At 34.6% G+C, this 21,834-nt stretch overlaps 4 protein-coding genes across 15 annotated transcripts; 1 reads left to right on the top strand and 3 right to left on the bottom strand.

Annotated features, from left to right (window-relative positions):
* Positions 1-460: 460 nt before the first annotated feature.
* Positions 461-1,219, bottom strand: LOC122505345 (histone-lysine N-methyltransferase SETMAR). The gene has a single exon (XM_043616867.1). The coding sequence runs from the start codon at positions 1,217-1,219 to the stop codon at positions 461-463; it is 759 nt and encodes a 252-aa protein (XP_043472802.1).
* A 113-nt stretch (positions 1,220-1,332) lies between these two features.
* On the bottom strand, positions 1,333-4,644 carry LOC122505338 (traB domain-containing protein). 2 transcript variants are annotated; one of them, XM_043616857.1, is made up of 7 exons: positions 4,368-4,644; positions 3,705-3,901; positions 2,485-2,684; positions 2,294-2,408; positions 2,085-2,221; positions 1,585-1,997; positions 1,333-1,504 (listed from the first exon to the last, which is right to left on the bottom strand). In XM_043616857.1, exons 2-7 carry the CDS (start codon positions 3,889-3,891, stop codon positions 1,333-1,335), a joined length of 1,224 nt encoding a protein of 407 aa, XP_043472792.1. In that variant the 5' UTR covers positions 3,892-3,901; positions 4,368-4,644. The 2 variants fall into 2 exon arrangements, with proteins under 2 accessions (XP_043472792.1, XP_043472794.1); XM_043616859.1 differs by lacking the exons at positions 3,705-3,901; positions 4,368-4,644 and adding an exon at positions 3,268-3,405.
* Positions 4,645-5,190: 546 nt separating this feature from the next.
* LOC122505393 (cyclin N-terminal domain-containing protein 1-like) lies at positions 5,191-7,374 on the bottom strand. Of its 2 annotated transcripts, none has more exons than XM_043616971.1 (5): positions 7,287-7,374; positions 7,021-7,119; positions 6,025-6,266; positions 5,620-5,829; positions 5,191-5,516 (listed from the first exon to the last, which is right to left on the bottom strand). In XM_043616971.1, the coding sequence occupies exons 1-5, from the start codon at positions 7,309-7,311 to the stop codon at positions 5,253-5,255; spliced, it is 840 nt and encodes a 279-aa protein (XP_043472906.1). In that variant the 5' UTR covers positions 7,312-7,374; the 3' UTR covers positions 5,191-5,252. The 2 variants fall into 2 exon arrangements, with proteins under 2 accessions (XP_043472906.1, XP_043472905.1); XM_043616970.1 differs by having other exon boundaries at positions 5,614-5,829.
* A 487-nt stretch (positions 7,375-7,861) lies between these two features.
* On the top strand, positions 7,862-21,648 carry LOC122505383 (transcriptional repressor p66-beta). Of its 10 annotated transcripts, none has more exons than XM_043616945.1 (9): positions 7,862-8,461; positions 11,904-11,962; positions 15,021-15,301; positions 15,379-15,604; positions 16,280-16,559; positions 17,031-17,096; positions 17,921-18,351; positions 18,436-18,743; positions 18,822-21,648. In XM_043616945.1, the coding sequence occupies exons 2-9, from the start codon at positions 11,913-11,915 to the stop codon at positions 19,076-19,078; spliced, it is 1,899 nt and encodes a 632-aa protein (XP_043472880.1). In that variant the 5' UTR covers positions 7,862-8,461; positions 11,904-11,912; the 3' UTR covers positions 19,079-21,648. The 10 variants fall into 10 exon arrangements, with proteins under 10 accessions (XP_043472880.1, XP_043472883.1, XP_043472877.1 ...); XM_043616948.1 differs by having other exon boundaries at positions 17,034-17,096; XM_043616942.1 differs by having other exon boundaries at positions 11,907-11,962; positions 15,018-15,301.
* The last annotated feature ends 186 nt before the right edge of the window (positions 21,649-21,834 follow it).

Below are 21,834 nucleotides of genomic sequence, written 5' to 3' on the forward strand. Positions count from 1 at the left end.
TTTATAAACATTTCAAAAATTATTCCTTGTAGACAATAATTTTTATTAATTCAATTACTTTATGTCGTTTAAAATATCTATTTATTTTTGTAACAAATAGGTACTTTATACTCTATTCTATTATGTTCTAACTAAAATTAAATTAGCGAATCTAAACTTTCAAAATATACACTCGTGTTTACAAATTCAAACGTAATGAATAAATAATAACATTTTTATATTTATAAATCAACTTTTGAACAAGTTCAGAAACCCAGCTGTAAAATTTATATAAGCTATATAAATTTAAAACGAGAGAGACTTTTATGTAAGACAATATATTTTTACAAAAAGGCAAGAATCTTTTGCGTCAAAAACATGTAAAAAATTAAATATATATAAATCTTAAAAAAAAAACTCATTACAAAAGGAAAGTTATTCTCGCTAAGAATTTAATGAATGGAGCTGGAAGTTTTGCGGTTTAAACTGAATGATGGGGCAAATAGCGGAGGCAAGTACTCGACCCACAGAGGCAGGGTGTTTCGCTGATGTTGTGGACGGAGGTCTCGACTCCATCCGCGTAGTTGAAAGTTACCTCTTCCCCGGGCTCGATGTCCCTGCGGGCGAAGAGAGCGACCCGCGGTGAAGCCTTCTCCACGCGCACGGGCACCAGGCGACTGTTCGCTTCGCAGCTGTGGTTGCAGAAGCGACCAACGTTGCCGATGAATCTCGGATCTATGCAGGTCGTGATAGTTTTCCCGCCGACATGTTCGTTGACGACCAGAACGTAGTTGTCGCCTCTTCCGTTCCTCTCGAGCCTCTTCTTGGCTTCCTCGAGCCCCACAACTTCTCCCGCGTACTCGCAGATGAACTGGCCTTTCCTGATGAGTCTGGAAGTGGAGAGACCGAGTCCCCGTCCCTGGGCCTCGACGACGTTGAGGCAGCCGAGTGGCCCCCTTTGAACCAGTCTGTTGCCGCAGGTCTCCCCGCAGAGGCAGTGCGAGTTGCACTCGACTGTCGGTCCCACCTTGTCCTCGACGAGACGGTCGTTCTCGTAGTTGGGCTTCCCCAGGGTGCAAGAGCAGTCGCCCGAGGAGCACTGCGCCTCGCACGCGCAGCCAACCACGAACTCCGACTCGAACTCCGCACCGTCTACTCCTGGTCCGGGGATGTTGCGCTCCGTGTAGATGAGGTCCGCTGTAGGGTGAGTGTATTCGTCTTCGCAGTTCTTCGCATCCATGCTTATTGCTTATTGCTTATTGTGAGTGTGTGGAAGACAACCGCTTCAATTCAAAGCAGCACAAAAAGAAAAGTTTCCCTTTCACGAAATGCTTTTACAACGCTCCTTCGAGTCTACTTGATTAAACTGACCTTAACAAGTCCCTTCACCGATGACTTGAGTGATTCTAGAGTCTGCACTGACGGCAGAGGAATGATCTTGTAACCAACGTAAATCACGACGCCCAGCAGCGTCGCTTTCGCAGTGAAGCGGATGATTTTGCTGGACAGCGAACGAGGTGGAACTCTGAAAGGAAAAAAAAAAAAAAAAAAGTGTTGCAATTTCACGTTTCTTACTATAATTTAGAATGTAAAGGGGACTCTTACATCATTATAGGTTGAATGTGGTTGACATTGACTTTTCCCCAGTTCTGAATTATGCCCGATATGTGTCCCATTCCCACGACTCCAACAGCTCTTGTGGGAACAATGGTGTGCTTATTTGCTAAATGTGGTTGACAAGACAATTGGAGAGAATATGTTAGGAAGAGATCTCGCTCTTTCACGAAAACTTCGGCCAAAGGCGGAAATTGGTCCGTCAGCTCTGCAATTACCGCATCCAAGTTCTCTCGATTCTTGCACTTTTCAACGTCCTCCTTGGTAATAGAATCTCTCGAGGTCAATATCTTCCATCCACATTTAATTTTTTGCCAAAATGAGAGAGAACTGAAGGCTCGGTGCATCGTAATGCTCAGCGGTCGATCGCCCAAGTGGAAAATGCAATTTGGAATCTTCTTTGCCTTCAATTTCAAGAAAGATTTTATATTATTATATGAATGTAATTTTACGGTTTTAATAGTCTGCGTAGGCGATAATTACAAGTTTACCTCGTTAAAAGCTGTGCGGAATTCGCTTCCTGGCGCCATTCCTAATTCTTTGGTCACGTGTTGTGACATAGTTAGAAGAATTATGAACATCAATCCACTAGTGACCCCATGCTTCTTTATTGCAGCACGAATGTCTTCTAGTTATTGGAAAAGAAGAGAATATTCATTAGAAAGCACGCTCATTGGCTTGGAGCCGCTTAAAAACTTACCGATCCCAATGTCTTGTGCCTTTTTAAGCAGAGTGTCCTCGTCCAGGTGCAGAGCTTGCATTCTCTGTTTGCAAAGTTCGACCATCACTATGTGTGGCTGCACAGCGTTGATAATCTGGAAGAATTGGGCGCATTCTAGAATATTTTCTTTCTGAATTTCTAGCCAAAGGTAAAAAATATTATTCAAGTACCTTGGAAACGTCATTTTGACTTTCTACACTAAAGTGCGCAGTTCCGATCAAATACAACTTCCCACCATCTGGCGTTGTGAGTATCGTAACTGTATCTGGCAAGTTGTCATCAATGGATGGATCATACTTTTTTTCATAGTTTGTTCCAGAATCACTCAAATTGTCTTCAACATCCGACTCTAGTCCCGAACCGATGCTTACTAAATTAATAGAAAACAATTTTTTATTATAATAAATAATTTATGTAATTGAATACCAATTTTCATACTCTTCCCTTTCAATCCAGGCCTATTTTAAATGTTGACTTATTTATTCTAGTTGAAATTTGAAAATTACCCCAATAAGAGTTTACAGCATTTTAATTTGTCGGTAAAATTAAATTTCCTGCAACTATATCAACATAATTTATTTTTGCAATCACTAACCTCTAGAGTTGAGTTTGCAGATGGAAAATTATTTTAGTGCTACAGGACGATGTATGTTGCAAAAAAATTAAATTTGCAACACGAGAGTTAGTGTATCGTTAAATTAAAAATAATTAAAACTTACTCTAGGTGAAACAAAACAAAAGAGTGCTTTCAAAGACACAAGTAATATTGAAATAAAATTTGAATTTGAAAATTAAAATTTGAAAATATTGAAATAAAGAAATAAAATTGATATTTCTTGAATATACATATAGTGTGGAAAAAACCGAAACTACGAATCACTGTGACATCCTCAAGAACATTTTATGCTTTCCGAGATATATTTTCTCTAAATCTAATTTATTGGATTTAATACCTTGAAATTTGGTATGTTTTCTTTTTTTTCTATGGTGAGCAGGCATTGTGAATTTTTCTACAGAAATTCACAATACTGAGTCTATTAAATGTCGATCACTAGTGTAAAGAGCGAGGTCACTTAACTTCATATTCTTTTATTTAATTAGCTGAGACTCAAACAGAGTTTCTGGAAGCCTTAGAAGGATTGACGGACAAATGGATAAACGACATATTTTCATTTACATTGTTGCTCTTTTTAAACATTAAACAATTACTCAATAAAAAAGGAAATTTCTTCGAGGTATGTAAATAGTAGTGGAAAAACTGTATAAAAACTCAAAAGTACTAAAAAGTTTATTCTCAAATACCTTTCTGGAGTAAGACAACTATGTCTCTTATTGGCAAGTGTTGGCAAGTGCTACCATATGCTAGCAATGATCTTTAATAAAAACTTACAATTTTTCTGCGCTTCAGACAGAGTTCCATCATTTTTCGGTGCGCACGTCTTGGAAGTATCTAGATTTGCCGATTGTTCTGGATTAGTAAAGATAAACATCCTTTGAGGATCGTTGTACCAATTAACGAATTCACGTGATAAATATGTTTCATGTGTTTGTTGAGGAGACTCATCTTTCATTTTCATTATGTTGCATCTATGAAGAAAAAATACTTTACATCAAATACAGACAAATTCTGATAGTTTCCACATTATTTCAACTTAACATACTATTAATATAAAAATACTCTTTTTATATACAGATAAATAAAATTCCAAGAAATAGGCACAAACAACCATACGGACAATATAAAAATCCAAATCTTTTTTTTATCATTCGCAACACATTATTATTCTGACTATAGTAGATATCTTAATACATAACATGCAATGTAATAAATATAAAACTGTAATATATTTGGAATTGGAACAAAAATATCTAAATTGTTGCAATTAATTTCTCAGTAATTAAAATCTATTTGTAATCTTATAAATACTAATTTTCTCAAATAAAATCAATGGCACTATTTTTGTTTTCAAAATAAAAAGACTTGATATTCATTAGATTCTACTCTCATAGAAAATGATGATGTCAACATTTAATAAATATTATTTTTACTTACAAATAGAATGTTATGTCAGGAACAAAAGAATTTTAAATATTTTAAGGTTCGCTCTTCGCTATAACGTTATTACGACAATTTTTAATTTTTTAGGTAGACAAATGAAAAATTTAATTTCTTATTGTGAAAAATTAAAAATAATTGTCTGTTGCTACAAAAATTTTGTACTTCATACTAAATTAGTAATACAATAAATTATATGTTATAAGATGTCAAAATTTGTGATAAGAAATATTCAGAAATTATATATATGTACATAGTAGGACATGTATTTTCATTTTTGAGTAGTTTTTTTATTTTTCTCTTCTTTCTCAACCCAACTCTGCTATGAAAGGTAAGGGTGCATCACACTTCTGTTGGTAGAAAAAAAAATTTACCGAAAAATGTCGAAATCGCATTGGCGTTCACACTCTGCTGTAAAGGTGTTTCTACAATACCTTCAAAACTCATTCATGCAGAATTTCGTGAGTGCAAGAGAGATAGTCAGAAATCACTATCCTTTCCACTCTCACGAAATTCTGCTTTGCATTGTGTTTTCTGCTCATCAAGGGACCGTACCCTAAAGAAGAAGAGACAAACTTTTGTGTTTACTAGTCAAAGCAATGAGTAAACTAAAGAAGAAGAAGAAGAAGAAGAAGAAGAACTTTAGTGTTGTTTTGTGTTTGGCTACCTGCTTTGCAAGAGACCATATAACCAACAAAAAAAAAGACAAACTTTTTGGAGTCACTTATTTTAATTTATTATTAATTAAAAGGATAGAAATCGGTTAAAAATTGTGTATTAAAGTTTTTACAAAATAATTATTAAAGTACAATATTTTCTCTAGAAAAACAATAATGTGAAATTAGATACTGCTGAAATAGAAGAAAATACTTAGAATACACCTCATTCTTGATACGATAAACTAAGAAGTGAATTGGACATATCCCAAATATCTGTCTCTTTTAATTCAACAAGAACGGCAACTTTCTTCAACAATTCTTTCAAGTTTCCTTTCTCCATATTCATGAAAAATACCGAGGAGAATATAATAGAAGCTCCTAAAACTAATGCATTTGATTTGAGCAACAAATTATTCCTATCATCGAAGAATTCCGTTCTTGAACCTTCGTGAGTTATCGTTTTTAAGTTGGAATGCAATTCTTCATGCTGAAACAAAAATTTTTACATTTTAATTTTAATGTCTCGTTATTATTCATATTTAAAATTGAAAATATTAACAAAAATTGATTTAAACTGTATTTACACAAACATAAGATAAATCCAGAAGCTTTGACGCTGATTTCACTATTTCAAGCGTGTTGCGAAGTCCACTTGCAGCTAACAAAACATCAACACAATTTTTCGTGGTGTATGTAGGTATTTCAAATTCAACTGATTTAAAAACATAAAATTCAGAATCCAAAATCACTTTGTTTGGATAAATTCTATCGGGATCCATTTCCTTTAGGATTCTTTTTATCTAAACAGAGATGGATTTTTATGTTACTATTAAATAATAGAAAAAGCAGAGTTCTGTTTAAACTATTACTTTTCTTAATAAATTTTATTTCAATCGAAATTCTGTAGATGCGAATGCATAATTAATTTATGTATTTTTAGAGTGAAATATATTTCTTGAAAAACTTCCGTCCATAAAGTAGATGTGCGTACGTACATGAGATATTTTAAGATAATCCTCATTTGAGTCCATTTTACTTGCGAGCTGTATGCATGACAAAAGACGCAATTTCATTTCTGATTTGTTTATTATATAATTTGGATTTAAATCCAAATTTTGCTTCATTTTAAAATTCACATACTTTTCAAATAGGTGCACGGCCAAATATTTTGCGTTTGAATGACATTTGAATTGTTCAATTATATTAAAAATTAATCTCACATCGCTGTCGTTCAATTCTAAACAGAACAATGATTATATAATTTTAAAAAGCAGTTTGCATTGTTGTAACATAAACTTGTGAGGCTGATGAATCAATATTCATGTTGAAAAATACACTCAGTAAAAAATTAGGTTTGTATAGAAAATTTTCCACTTGTTTGTGTAATTTTAGATTTTTTAAATATACATATAGTTAATAACTTAATCTACGGACTGTGATGAAAGTTCCGAAAGCAAAAAATGTTACTTGCATGAAAACGAGTGTAAAAGTGTGTAAAAGCATTATAAAGTTGCAGTTTTCATTGCTTTTTCGCCTTCGATTCTATAATAAAAGTACAAAATAAAAAAATCTTTACAAACGTTTCAAAAATATTAATGCGATACAGAAAAGTCTTTTCAGGTTCTCTGTTGTATATGGTATATGAAACAGATATAGGTTGCTTGTAAATATTCATTTTTTATACTTTTATGAAATAATTGTAACAAACTTCCGAAAATTTAAAACTTTCTCTACATTAATTACATTATACAAAATAATTGTAATCAACCATTCGAGTTGTTGGTATCCAGGAGAAACAAAAATAGTTTAAATTACTCCTCTAAATGTCTAAATATTAGGGAATAAACAATTTGTCAATAATACCCATATAGCTTTAAAATACCTCATTTCGATCGCTTTTCTATTCGAGGATTTATATACTACTTATAATATTCAACCTAAACAATAATTTTTCAAGAACAAAAATTACAAAAAATAAAACAAATATTCACCTATATTTGGAATAAAAAACTTTGATTTTTCCAAAATAAATTTTTCCTGTTGTCTAGATTTTTCTTGAAGACATGACAACCATTCGTCTAAAAACGGATCTAAAAATAATAAATTATCAATTTACTGCATCCTCATATTTATATAAAAGTCTCTTTCACTTTCCGTTTATAAAAAATGTATTGAATTAAAAGAAATTATAAAACTACTGAGTAAACTTATAAATTGGCCAGTAAAAACGTTTATTATTCAAGTATTGAATATCTACCAATGTAAGCACTGTCAAAATCCATTCTTTAGATTAAATTTTCCTTAAAAATTTCGTGAGCTTTAAATGACACTTTTGCAAAGTCTTTCTACAATATTCCGAAATCACACACTATGCAAAGATTAGGCCAACGCACAATAGTTTCGCGAACGTCATTCTCGAACGCAAATCATAAGCGTTAGAAAAGGACAGAAACTATTGTTATAGAAAAAACATTTAATTTGAATTTTCTGACTCTCTTACTCTTATGTGTTACCATGACAACCTGCAGGTTAAAATTAAATTTTGGCTAATTTAACATTTTCGACAAAATAAGAAATCGACCTTTTTAAAATTCTATCAGTTATTATTAAGTGAAAATAGAAATTATGCCAAATGTTAATTCGAGAAGATAATTTTCTTTAAAAATTTAAAATTCGTTCAACTGGTTCAACTAGTGGTGATTCTACAATTGTGAATTCGCCATAATAGTCATTATGCTCTTTTCATTTTGAGACAAATCGAAAAATGTATGCATCCCCCTCCCATGTGAGCAGAAATTTACGAGATGCGCTATATTCGTAGACAGTTTCGTATCTAGGTATTTGAAGTAGTCGCAGACATTTTTTATAATCTCTCTTGTCTAGGAATAATTTGTGCTTATCGGATTATCTCGATGTGGTATTGCTTTGATCCTGAATTGTTGTAGCCATTTTCGGATATGTGAAAATATTCTGTTTGCGAATACGTACAATAAGATGCACTGTTTATTTGAAAAGAAAGAGAATGTTTGCTTCCGCATGGGAGAAACCAACCCACCGACTCGCCGAAGTACGTTCGCGAAGCTGTAAAGTTGAAAGTGCTGTTGATGTTACAAGTGATGTTTCCAATTAAGTGAGACTCTTCTCGAGGATTATAATAACGTGACTAATTGTGTTAGCAAACGCAACATTGGATTAATGCCGTGAGTTGTGGAAGCGATCGATTATGGTAAAAGTCGAATTCTTTGCACTCCAAGTATAGTTGAAAGTGTAATGGTGACATTGATGTTAGAAGTGGTGGAGTGTATAATAGAGTGTAGTGGCGTGAAGAAGTGGAAGTGGAAAGCGGCCGGCTGCTTGTTTGGCCGCTTTGTGTAATCGATTTGCGTTTCAAGCGTTTTATATAAATTTGGACGAACTCTCATTAAGCGTGAGGTATGTAAAAGATAAACTTACAACAATATAGGTGTGTTGGGTATCAAAATAATCGAGAAAACGAGCCGAGCGCAGCAGTAGTGTTGCCAGCTTGCGTTTTAAGAATGATTTTAAAACCGAGTGGAAAATGAGGGATCGTATGAGCGTCGCGTATGTTAAATTGCACCTTTTAAGTCGAGTAAAACTCATTGATAACACATGCCTCTGCATATGTGGGTCAAAATTTATAAGCGATGCCGCCTAAAGCTTTTTACCCAGAGAAGCTTCCAATTTTCTCTCCTTCAACAAGTACAGCACTTTTTGCTAAATGATAATCAGCTTTTTACAATTATTACAGAAAATTCATTTTATCATTGTTTTTACTGATTCCTTTTCGTATCAAGTAAGTTAATAAGTTTTTATTTTTTTTTAAATTTGTTTTTCTTAGAAGAAAGGATTTGAAGCCCACTTTTAGGATTACTTTTGTGATCTTAAAATAAAATTTGACTACATTTTGAGGTAAAAGAAAAAATTTACTTGTTTAAAGCTTTACTTTAAAAAAAAGTCGGTGCCACTTTAACAATGTGGAATTTTGCCCCATATGTTGTAGACAATGTGCTTTTAATTTAATTTATACTTTTAACCTATTGGACTGTAATCTTTTAAAACCAAATTAATGTAATATTTTGTTTGTCACTGAAACTTATACAATTTGGGAAAGCAGTGAAAATAATAATTAATTTGTAAAGTTAAATGAATTTTTGGGAATTAGAAATACAAAATAGAAAAGAAACCTTTTTTATTCATCAGAGAATACTTATTTGGTTTTAACATTTAAAAATGTAGAACATGTTGTGGTGGCACTACTTTATTTGCTCCCCTCTCCTAGCTATGTGAAAAATTGTTTTAATCGAAATGAGTTGTTCTGTTCAACCTGAATGACAGTTCAACTCGCAAATGGTGTGAAAAGGTACATATTCAAATTTGAGCCCAAAAACATTTCATCTCTCTTGTCTTCAATTTTCTATTGGTTTACACGGAAGGAATATAATTAAGTATTCAACCAAATATTTGAGCCTGAATACAAAATGTTCTATTCCATATTTTTATATTTTTTCAGCTGCGGTAGAATTCTAATCACCTGATTAGCATTGAGACTGCTTACTTTCGTCAGAAATGTTTAAATAAAATAAGTATTTTTAATTCAATTCGTATCGGGTTTGGTCTCAACCAATCAGGATAATTGAAATTCTACTGTATTAATTGTAAACCGAAATTTGCTTCGCGTGGGTTTTCTTGTAAATTGAATTCAAGTCCCGCTGTTCACTGAGAAAAAATGTAGAGTAAAAAAATCGGTCTTGTTAAAAATTTCTGTAACAACTTTTATGAAAATTTTATTAGAGTTTCGAAACTTACAGATATAGCTGAATAAAACTTGAACTACAAGTTTCTTAAAATTAAATTACATGTTGTTATGTAATATATGCAGGTATGAAAATAGTGTAATGTGAAGTTAATTTGTTATTGTGCATTTACTTTTTAACACAACAAACAAGAATATTAAATTTTTATAAAATATAATTTTTTTTGCTCGAAAATGAAGTGAAATTCTTAGAAACTGCCACGCACTCAATTTCCTCTGTTTTTTCGCTTTAGTTTAGTAGGGGTTCCAATATTACGGTTTGTTTAGAGGAGAACCCTATCATTTCAGTAGAGAGCCTAGCTTTATACTTATACCTGTACTCCCTTGGCGCTTTTTAATCAAGTTAATATTTACATATTTTAGTTTACGAATATCGAGTAATGTTTCAACAAGTTTTTCACTTTTACAAAAGCAAATTAAAGTTTTAAAGAATGTTGGAGTTATTTAAGTAATTAAATATTTAATGGAGTAGATGAAATGTATTCAAAGTTTAGGTACTTATCGAGCAACTTAATTTAACATTTGTTGACAATTTTTGTGAAAAAGTAAAAATTAAGTTTTTACTTGTTCATAATAGAAATGAACTTGATTATCTTAGAACAGAAAAATCTAATCGAAATCTATTTACACATGAAATATTGTACTAGTCTATTGGTTAAATTTTAAATGTATATAAACAACTTGCTATTTTTGTTATTATAAATTCAAGTTATAATTTTTTCAATTTCATGACATTGGTGAAGTTGAAACAACTGTCAACAACTGTCAACAACTGTCAACAACTGCAAAGTTGAGTTGAATTTAAACGAGAAAAGACATGAGTGTTTCATCTATTCTGTACCAAAAAAAGTTTTACTACTTTAATCAATAAGAAATACACAAAAGTGTTGATCGAAAAATTGAAAATGATTCTGCAAATCATAAAGTTTGATTTTTATTTATAGTATAAAAAATTGTAAGGTTTTGTGACACATATTAGACAGAGAAGGGGAATGTAGCCAGGAATACAAAAGAAGTGGATTTAATTGGATTGGAATAAGATAAGTTATTGATAATTGCTTGAGAAAAGAGTGCTTGTGTTGTGATAGGAGGTGATTTCGATTTCGGAATGAAGAGTGGAATGCTGAGCGAATGAAGTAAAAGCTGGCCGTGCACCCGCTCCTTGTCTCTAGGACGGGTTGCCAAGACCCTGATGAAAAATCGATTTCCCGTAGGGCACAAGGACGAAGGGGCAGAAGAGAGATGAAATTGGGGAAAATACGTGGAAAGAGAGAGATTGGTTTCTAGCTCGTTTCTGCGTAACCCCGTGCGCGCGTGTGTGGGTGGGTGGGAGTGGTGAATGGCTGATAGCCGAACTTGGCGGTGCGGGCAGTTGTAGCTGCGGAAAACACTAAACAGTAGCCAGCAGTTGCCAGTAGTCAAGAAGCAAGGCGAAGGCGAAGGCGGCGGGCAGGCCGGCGAGGAACAGGAACGTCGTTGCCGGGATGCCCGAGGAGGGGGGAGCGGAGCGTGGAACAAAGCACGATATAGGGTGAGAGGAGAAGTAATTAATGTGCGACAGCCCTCCTTACGTCGGGGCACCCTCCCCTGCCTGCTGCCGCTGCTTGCGGTCCTTTATGCTTAGCTGCCATTGTGCCGATTCGTGCGTCCGAATATCATTCCAATGCCGAACTAGTTCCCCTCGCACTTGCTCCAACTTGCGAGTCTGCAATTGCCAATGTGCATGTGAGGTTAGGGCGACACTTTTATAGTTATCGCCAGTTATCGTCTGTCAGGGACTCGGTTGGATTCGGCGAAACTCATGAGTACTTTACGATTGTAAGTACAAGGCACCCGATTGAAACCAGCGAAAACGCTGTCAATTGCCTTTGCCGAATCACTGCCTCGGAAAGGGAGACTGTTTGTTTACCTCTCGGTTGTCTGTTTTCAACAAATTTCCTTAACCTAACACTCATGCACACTTTTATTTTTATTCCCAAATGTTTAATAATCTTTTACCATGTCGAGAAATTTTTATTAATTGAGAACTTTTTTTTCCAGCAGGAAAGAATGGAAGCCATGGATCTGGACGGAGATGCTGTTGTTGATCTAAGTGTCAGGTGAGATGTTTTTTTGGTTTTTTTTCACAAATTTACTTTTTTTTCTTTTGCGAAAGAAAACGGTTTTCAATTGCCATTTCTCCAAAAATATCAATTATCTCAGAAGAAAATGTTGAAAATCGCAAATATTGTACTACACGAGTTATTTACTTCATTTAGCCATAGCAGCCACACCAATTAGTTGTCTCACTTGGTAATATTGTACCTATACACATATATTTTAGTAAAGTCTGAAAAAATCAACTTTTCATGAGAAAACATTTGTTCGTTTGTCAATTTTCACACTTATAAAAAATGCTCGATTAAAGTGCAACTTTTCGTGCAAAAACTAATAATTGTTTAAACAATTAAAAAAGCTGTTTTTTTACTAAACCAATAGGAGTATGCAAAAAAGCTTAAATCTCAAAAGAATTCTTATTCGAGCTTTTCGTTTTTCGAACCGAGTGGAGTTGTTCGAAAAGCTCCAAACAATTTCGAATACCTACTCAAGTAAATTCAAATTGCACTCAATTTTCCGGTAATTTAAAATTCTTAAATGGGTTCGCTTTTTGAAATAAAAAGAAAACTCGAATCCCTTCGAAAACTCAAAAGCAATCCAGTTCTAGAAATTTTTGAGTACTCAAAACATTGAGAAAGCCTGAGCCAAACTCGGTTGAGCTCGATTTTTTAAGGGGGTATTGGGTAGCGTATTGGAGGATATGATACAGACATAGAGTGCAGCGTGGGCTTCTCATATGTATGTAAACAGTAATATGTATGTGATTGAAAAGCACCAATACCCTTTTCGTTATTTTACCCTCTGCAAGTGGTAACAATCCCTTAAGCATGACCAATGTATGACCATTGCGCGACACATTTTTGGGAACTGCTGCGAGACTTTCAGTGGCTCGTTGTGCACCCCTGGGGTGCGCTGCGGGACTCATGTTATGCAATGGCACCCAAAAATGAGCAAAAGCTAAGCCTTTTCTTCGGTGTATAATATTTAATCATATCATGCCATTCTTGAAAACTACTTTTCACGAGCAAAAGCTACTACCAAGTGCCACCGAGTCTTGGCAGACAATACTGGGTCGACTCTTGTGGTGCTAATTGCGGTTGGACTCGGCAGACTTTAATGACTCAATATTGATGACGTGGAGTCGAAAGAGCAAGAAGGTTTCTATAAAAATTTAGGGAGTTAACGGACTCGAGAGTTGGGAGTGAACTTTTTCGAGTTAAAAATCAACTCCAAAAGAGAGTTAATTTACTAACTCCTACTAACTCCCTTCATCAACACCCGCGCGAGTTATTTATTCCTTGGGGAGTTGTTAGCATAGGGGTGTCAAGTTTTAACTCTCTTTATCCAACTCCCCTGGCATTAACTCCCCAATGGGTACGACTTTTATAGAATCCTCTGGGGAGTTATAATTTAACTCCCTTTTTTTACAGTGTAATTCAATTATTTTCAAAAATAAGAAATTTCGTAAAATTGAATAGGATTGTAAACAAATGGATTTGAAAATTTTCAAACAAGTTTTTCGAAAATTATTAAAAATAATCGATTTAAAGAAGAATTTTAGTTAAAAATTCTTGTAAATAATAATTGAATTGCAAATAATTTTATCACACGGTCATCTTTAACTATTATAAAACATGAAAAATTTAATTTATAGTTTTAAGTAAATTTGACTCGGACTGGTTATATTTTTGTCATTAATTGGTTCTTCAAGTCCGTATTTTTAAATATTTTCACTGGTTCGAGCCCTGGTAGAGTATATGGCAATGACAATTCAACAATATATACTTATCAAAATGAGTATCATACGGGGATCGTTTCAAGTTCAATTTATGTACTTGCATTTGAAAATATCAGGCCATTAATCGAATAAGTCGTTGGATGGCTCCTACATGAGAGCCCCGAGAAATTGGTACACGGATAGTCTGACCATTTTTAGGCCATTAAAAAACACTTTTCTTAGTCAGCTAATTATGAAAATTAAGTGAATTTTAATAATGGTTTCTTTTGAGTATTATTATCTTATTGCATATTATTGTCGTTAATGTAACAATTAGTATTTGAATACACTGTAAAAAAATCTTGTGTCAATTTACAATGTCCGACGCTGGAAAGTTTGGCCACTAGTCCGACGTTGTATTTTTACACGCCGACTGTAATCTACATAACCTGCAAATATTTTTGAAATAATATTTTCTATCGTAATTTTTTGTATTAATGAAATATAGCCCAAAACTTTTTGTAATATTATTATTTACTTATAAATTAGCATATACTTTCTGTAAATGTACATTATATACACTTTTTTAGAGTTATTTATAAAAACTTAAAAAATTTTTGAAAATTTTAAAGGAATAAGAAAATTGAGAAAATTACATTCGCTATGTAATTGTACAGTTCGTGCGACGTAATATGACGTAAAAATGTAAGAATACACGCAATGTAAAAATACATGTTGGACGTGTGGCCATACTTTCCAGCGTTGGACAACGTAAATTTACACAAACTTGTTAAATTACATAGTCACATTATGTAAAAATACTGTGAATAGTAAAACTACATTTTGGAACGAAATAAATTTACTACGTACAACCTATAATTTTGATGTGTGAAATTACAAGCCTCGTGTTATTCTATACCAACTTTTTTTACAGTGTAGATTACTTTAAAAATAAGCTATGGTTTCTAACAAAACCAAAAGTTTGATCGAGGCTAAAAATAATATTAATTGCGATTGAGCTTTCCAATTCAATAACTCGCTCAATTATAATGGATTAAGATTTGGATTTCCAACTGGAAATTGTTCAATTCGTCAGGTTAGCGCAACATCGTGCCTTTTCGGAAAATAAAAGTATACCTAACCGAAAATAGAAGCAAGAATCGTTTCAATTCACAGTTAATCTTTATAATTTAGTCAGTCTGGCAGCAGTATTACAATTTCGTATTAGAAAGACATTTTAATAGAAAAGTTATTCGACTAGCAATGAAACAAAATGAAAGTAATTATTTGTAAAATGTTGGACCAGTTTTGAAATTAATGCTTGAAAATTGCTTACGCAGCAGTGGCAGAAGGGACTGTCCGCAAGTGTCCATCATACCCGGCGAATTCGGGTCTCCAATGAATTTGGGAATGCATTATGCCGCCAGTCCTAATATCGAGAACAACACGTCTGAACAACGGAACATTCAGAACACAGCAAGAGGAATTCTTGCTCCGAAATCGTGCGACGACAGAAGATCACGCAGGAATCTTAGGCCCAGAATTGAGAGGAGCTACGCAGAGAGTCCAGACGAACCGAGGCTGAACGGTTATGTCAATGGCAACGCTTCTGACAGCGAAGAAGGTTTGCAATCCCAATCATTATTCATTTCCAAATCGACACTTTACGTAGTTTATAATTATTATTTTCATGTTTTTTAGGTGAAATGCCTCCACTGCTCCCGATAAAGGAGCTTTCGTCCGACGAATTGGCCGAAAGAGAGAGAAATCTTAGGAAATTGAAGGAAGAATTGCGATCTGAGGAAATGAAGTTAGTCCTTCTTAAGAAACTCCGACAATCGCAGCAGTTGAAGGAAAACATTGCGTCAGTACCGAAGATTACGAGTAAAATACCGCCTCCTGTAACTGTTCAACCTTCACCACATAGGTAAGCTATATGCGCACTTTTCGAGTCAATTTAGTTTCTATCAATTTGTTAATTTGTTTTGAAACAGCAATCTCGATTAGAGATATTATTTAGGAAACCTGGTTTTAGGTCCGCTGAATTCAAATTTAACTTGAAATTTTAAAAATGGCAAACACGAATTTTTAAATTTGTGCCGATCTTTATGAAACTTGGTTAAATTGTTTAAACAATTATTTAAAGTATTATTTCATATTTCATCTTTATCTCTTATTCATTAAGACTCGAGATTTTGCAAAATTAGGAAAAACCGACAGCTTCTTAGGTGCATTGTTGAAAAAGGTTGATGGAAAACAACAATTAATTATTCAATAAATTTTTTATAATAGTTTTAATAATAATAATGTTTAAACAAATTAAAAATTTGTTTGTATCATTATTATTATTAACAAGTAAAGCTAAACAAGTGACACGTACATTTTTATATTGGGTAGAAATCACTCCTTTTTGTGGGGGAGAGTAGAAGACGATTTTAACTAGTTTTAAAGAATGGTTTGTTTCCCACCCTTCCCCTAAAAAGTAGGAGTAATTTCTGTCATTAAAATTGTACTTTTGCTGATATGAAAAATGTCCAATAATAATTAAAAGCCTTAATATGTCGGAGGGAGTTTGAAAATAAATAATTTTGTTTGACGTCAGTCATAGAATTGGCAAAGCACCGCCACCACTGCTGAGAGGACAGCCCGCACCCAGCAGAAGCAGCAGCTTGCACGCTCCGCCGCCGGGGATGCTCCTGCCGCCCACAGCGAGTCGGAGTATAACCTCTAGTACTGGAATGCCGCCGAATATGGTGATACCTCAGCCCCCGCACCCCAGGGCAAGGCCGTCGAGTGGAGCTCCCAATGTCCCGACCTACCACTCGCCTGCGGATCGCACCGAGAGGTCTACGAAAGATCCCACTCCCACTCCAGCTCATCAGGTGCGTTTCTCTTTCTTTCCTGAGGCACGGAAGAAGAATGTTTCCAAACAAACATTCTATTCAATATTTTCGGTAGAGCGGCTCTAAAATGATAACAAAATTCCTCTTGTTTCGACCCGGGAAAAAGTTTTGCCCTTTTACATACAATTCAGCGCTCTCAATATTAACGTATAAGAACGTCCACAAAAGTTGAAAAGCTTTTTCCCGTCAAGTATGTAATTCTTTTCAATACAATAAAAGAGAACTGCAACTGCAACTACAACTGCAACAGCAACAGCAACAGGAGGCCAAAGGCAATCGGGCAGCTTTGGCCCCGTGTTACTTTTTATTTTTATTCCAAAGTCACAAAAATGGCGATATTAGACGACATTCATTGAGAGTGCCATTTTTGAGACTGTGAAATAAAAATGTATAAAAGTTGTATTTCTCAAGAATATTCTGCATTAATTTTTTTTATATTTAATCGTAAAGCAGCTTATTGGACCTCAAGAAAGTAAACCGCCTGCGCCTCTTAACACTCATACAATTCCTGAGCAGGTACAAACTTGAAATAAAAGAGAATTTTTTCTTTTACAATGTATTAAGGATTGATTAATTAAGAATTGATAATACGTATTTCAAATACCGGCTGGTATTTAGTAGTTCCAATTGAGCAATGAAAATTATTATTATTTCTTAAGGAGGGAGTTTAGTCAAAACCGCGGGTTTTTTCCAATGTATTTTTTTCGTTAAAATTGTCGGAGGAGCTCTGGAGTTTATAAAACTAAACTCGTCTAAAACATAAATCCCAAGAATTTTTGGTTAAAATATAATTTTAAAATGCGGATGATCCACAATTTGCACGCAAAAATGCGTGAAAAGTATACAAAATAATGAACAATTTTGTAATTTATTTTGCTCCAACTTTTTTTTTATAATAAAAATTCATAAATATTCAAGGTTCATCCGTATTTTACGATCATATTTTAACAAAAAATTTTTGGAATTTATGTTTTAGACGATTTTTGTCAACTCCAGAGCTCCCGCCGATTTTAACGACCCCTAGGCTTGTCACTACTATATCTATAAATATTTACATTTAAATTAAATTTTTTTTCTCAATATGTTCTTTTTTTTCTTTTTTTTTTTTTTTTTTTTTTTATGGTTTGAACAGACTCCCTTGTTAAACGTCCCTTAAAAGTTTTTCTAACAAAAATGTAATTTCAAAAGGCAATATTTCAAAAGTAATAAGTTGTCAGTTAGTTATATATATACAAACATTTAAGGAACGTTTAAAGGTGTTGTACTTTTTTCGAAATTTCAGTAGATTTAAAATAATAAAAAACAAATTTTGTGAATTAATTAAGATGTTGGTGATGCAGGAAAGAGTCAGAGAAGATAATCAAACTCCGGCTCAGCGTCAAGCAGCTGCAAAGTTAGCGCTGAGAAAGCAGTTGGAGAAGACGCTCCTACAAATTCCGCCTCCAAAACCGCCACCACCTGAAATGCATTTCGTTCCGAACCCGTCCAACACTGAATTCATTTACCTCGTTGGACTCGAACATGTTGTCGACTTCATCACCAAGGAGCCAGCGGTTCCTCCACCTCCAGAACCCTTCGAATGCACACAATGTAAGACTGACTTTACACCCGTCTGGAAGTGGGAGAAGCCACCAAATAGTAATAAGAAGGAACCCAGAGGGCAGCATGCAACTTTCCAGCGACCGCCAGCCGGCCGGGACCCCCGAGTCATCTGCGAGCACTGCGTCACGACCAACGTCAAGAAGGCGCTCAAAGCCGAACACACCAACAGGTAAGGCGAATTGGCCCTTCCTCCCCTTCCTCCCCTTCTCCGCCGACAAGAGCATTGCAATAAAACTGGCGAATTAAATTTCAGATTGAAAACGGCTTTCGTCAAAGCACTGCAGCAGGAGCAGGAGATAGAGCAGAGACTAGCTCAGGCGGCGTGTCCCAGTCCCGACCCACCAGTGGCAACGCCAAAGTCAATTCCAAAGGCGGCTACTCCCACCAGGAGAGTGGCCACTCCGCCGGCGCCACCTCCACAAATCCCCCAGGCGCCACCACCAGCGCCCACTCCGCCGGCCCCGAAGCTGCAGGAACATCCTCTGGTCAAACTGGCCGAGAGTGGAAAGTTCACTCCCCATCATGCAGCCGCGGCAGCGCTCCAGCAACAGCTGCTCAGAGGTACGACATTGGTTCACTTTTATTTCTCATTCTACTTTTACTCATCAATAACTCATGAATAACTCATGAATCTTGCAGAGTTGGCAAAGAACCCAGTAGGCTTGCCGCCTCACCAGCCACTCCCGGCGCACATGATGCAGCCCTTCAACCCTCTTCTGTACCCCTACCAGCTGGCAATGGCGCAGGCCGCGAGTGGCAAGGGCCTCGTCGAGCTCCAGAGGCAGGCTCAGGACCTCCAGCGACAATACTTGCTCGACATGATTCCTTCTCAAGCATCGCAAGCTCAAAGCAGTCAGGCTCCATCCAGAGCCCACCCCCACAACTGGAAGACGTAACTGAACGTCTCTGCTTCATTTTGAAAAGCGCTCTTTCAACTTAACAAAGCCGGAGAACCAAATGAAATGGAAGTATCGAGGCCTTTTTAGTTCAAATTACAAACTTCGGCTTTCGCCCTCAAGTCGTCCAATGGAGATTTTTATCAGGAAACAAAAACACAATATCCGAAAAGGAACAATTCCTTTCTTCCTTCAAGTGAAAGAAAGCTTGCATTGAAAGAATGCAGTTACTTAGGAAATCATCCAGAGAACATCGAGTCTTTGGAAGGCGGTGCTTCGAGTTGTGATAGGCGACAGTGACCAGAGGATTCCGCGGGTAGTGCATAATCAGGATGAGTGTGAATGAGTTTCAATTTTATCAAATAGAAAGTCTTTGTTCAGTAGGGAGTAATACGTGTGACATAATTATCCTTTTCGGTCACTGAGAGAAGAATTTCTTTAAACATTATTTCGAGTTTCATCACTGGTTTCAAACTCTTTCAAACTCTTTCAAACTGATAGACATACACGTCTATCTCTCCAATTGCTCCAAACTGTAAGTATTTTTAAGCCAAATTTTTTCTTTAGTTACTTTATTTGAATCCATTCACCGTGGCAGAAGTAAACAAAACTTGTCAAATCTCTAGATGTCGAACAAGACTGGAATATAAATACCTATTTACTATATCACATTACAAATATTTGTTGTAAAGGAATTTTCCAACTTTAAATTTTATGCCACATTTCAGTCTAGTCTCATGTTGACTTTTTTGCATTTTTAAAATTACTTGAGTGTAAAATGTGAATTCTTTGATTTTTAAATTAAAAATCAGTCAATATAGGTATTTTCTTTAGTTTCTATACATTATTATTATTATTATTTAAAAGACTGTCACTGAAGCAAATGGAGATTGGAAAACTGATCATTGTCTTCTTTTGTTTTGCGTGAACCATTTTTCATGTTAATAACAAGGCTTGAAATGAAAATGAGTTTTGCATCTTATGCGAGTGATATAATGCAAGTTGAAGTATTAAACTGTTTTAGAAACGAAAAGGAATTAAAACGTTCTTCTCACTTACGTTTAAGGTGCAACGTAAAAGTAAACATTCATTGCAGTTGATTGAGATTGGAGTAAAGCACAATTTGAATAATGACGGTCTTTGTCCAATTTTAACGCATAATGCTTAAACATTCGTGGCGCAATATTTTATATTTCTAACTGCAGAATAATTTAAAGGAAATGGTGTGATTGAGGAAATTTTTCAATTCTTTTTAGTAGATGGCTCAACATGCTGAATGTTGTTTAATTTTTCGAACCGTTATTTATTTACAATATGTCATTCATTCTTGAACTTGTCTTTCTGTTGAAATAATTTTTCAAATCTCTCGTTTCGGCATTAAAAATGAAATATAGTGTCAGAGCATCGAATAATTTTTAACGAAACGAATAATAAAAGTTGAAAAACTATGATCTGTTTTAAGGCGAAGAATAATAATGTGAAGAATACGAAAATTGTCAATCATACTAGAGTGTGGAATGATTGGACTACTGTAAATTTAATTAGCTGTAATTTATTAATTATCTTTATTTACTAAGTTTAAAAGTTTATTTAGTATAAATTGATCAAGTGAATCTTTGATGTATGTAAAAAAAGGTGAATTCGATGCTCTTCCACTTTATGATGTGAGTGAGAAATGAAAGAAAGAAGAGAAGGATTATTAATAACTGATTATTGTACCTGTAACGACTGGTCTCTTTTAAATACTTGATTCTATATAAAGACAAACAAGTAAATGCTAAATTTCAGACATAATTCTGCACATAAAATTTATACTTGTAGCACTCGTCCTATGCAATCCCTAACATTTCTTCATTGGATCATTTCGATCTGCTCGTTTACTCTTTCTTCATAAGTGTCCAATTCACATAATATTGATAATACTGATAATCTTGACATTTCTCGGTATATGATATGGTATATGAAACTGACGTAATCATCACTCTTTGTACTATACAATAGATTTCAATCTCGTAAGTACTCCTTATGAATAAATATACCGTATAAAACTACAAGCGCATAATAGATAAAGATCTCTTGGTTTGCATGACAAGTGTGAGTGAATTTTGATCGACTTCCTAAAAAGGGAGATTCAAAAATGAAATGGAAGAATGAGATGGAATATAGAAAAGAAGTTTAAGTCAGTGAAATTTTAATTAAGTAAGATTTAAAGAAATACTTGAAAATGGACTTTGTAAGAATAATTGTTAGAATTTTCTGTTTCATTTGTTTGTACACTAACCAAACTGAATAAATAATTGGAGTCAATTTATGCGCTTTTTACTTTTACCCGATAAATATTTATTTCACACGATCGAAAGAGTGTATTTACCTAAATGAGTAAATGAGTAAATGAGTAAATTACTCAGTCAGTCGTTGCGCTACTTTGGCTCCAATTCATTTGTCTCAGTGGCTAGTTTACCAAATTGAGGTCGAAACGACAAACGATTATTGTTTTATTTGTAAGGAAGAATTTATTTTGTCGATGGTTTGGGTAATCAAATGAAGCAAGTTTGGCTCAATTTCAGAAATGTCTATGTCTTTCTTTCACCCATCATTCCTAATATCCTAACTACCGGCCGTTTATATTATCAAATTATCTTAATGCAATGCTCTGAATGGTCACCTGCTTACAGTGAGACAAACAAATCAATATTAAAGAAAGAAAAGTGCACCTGCCAATTTTCAAGAAGAGAGCTTTCATTGCTTTCATTGTG

This window comes from Leptopilina heterotoma, unplaced genomic scaffold, assembly GCF_015476425.1.
Source record: "Leptopilina heterotoma isolate Lh14 unplaced genomic scaffold, ASM1547642v1 Lhet_353, whole genome shotgun sequence".
NCBI classification, from domain to species: domain Eukaryota; kingdom Metazoa; phylum Arthropoda; class Insecta; order Hymenoptera; family Figitidae; genus Leptopilina; species Leptopilina heterotoma.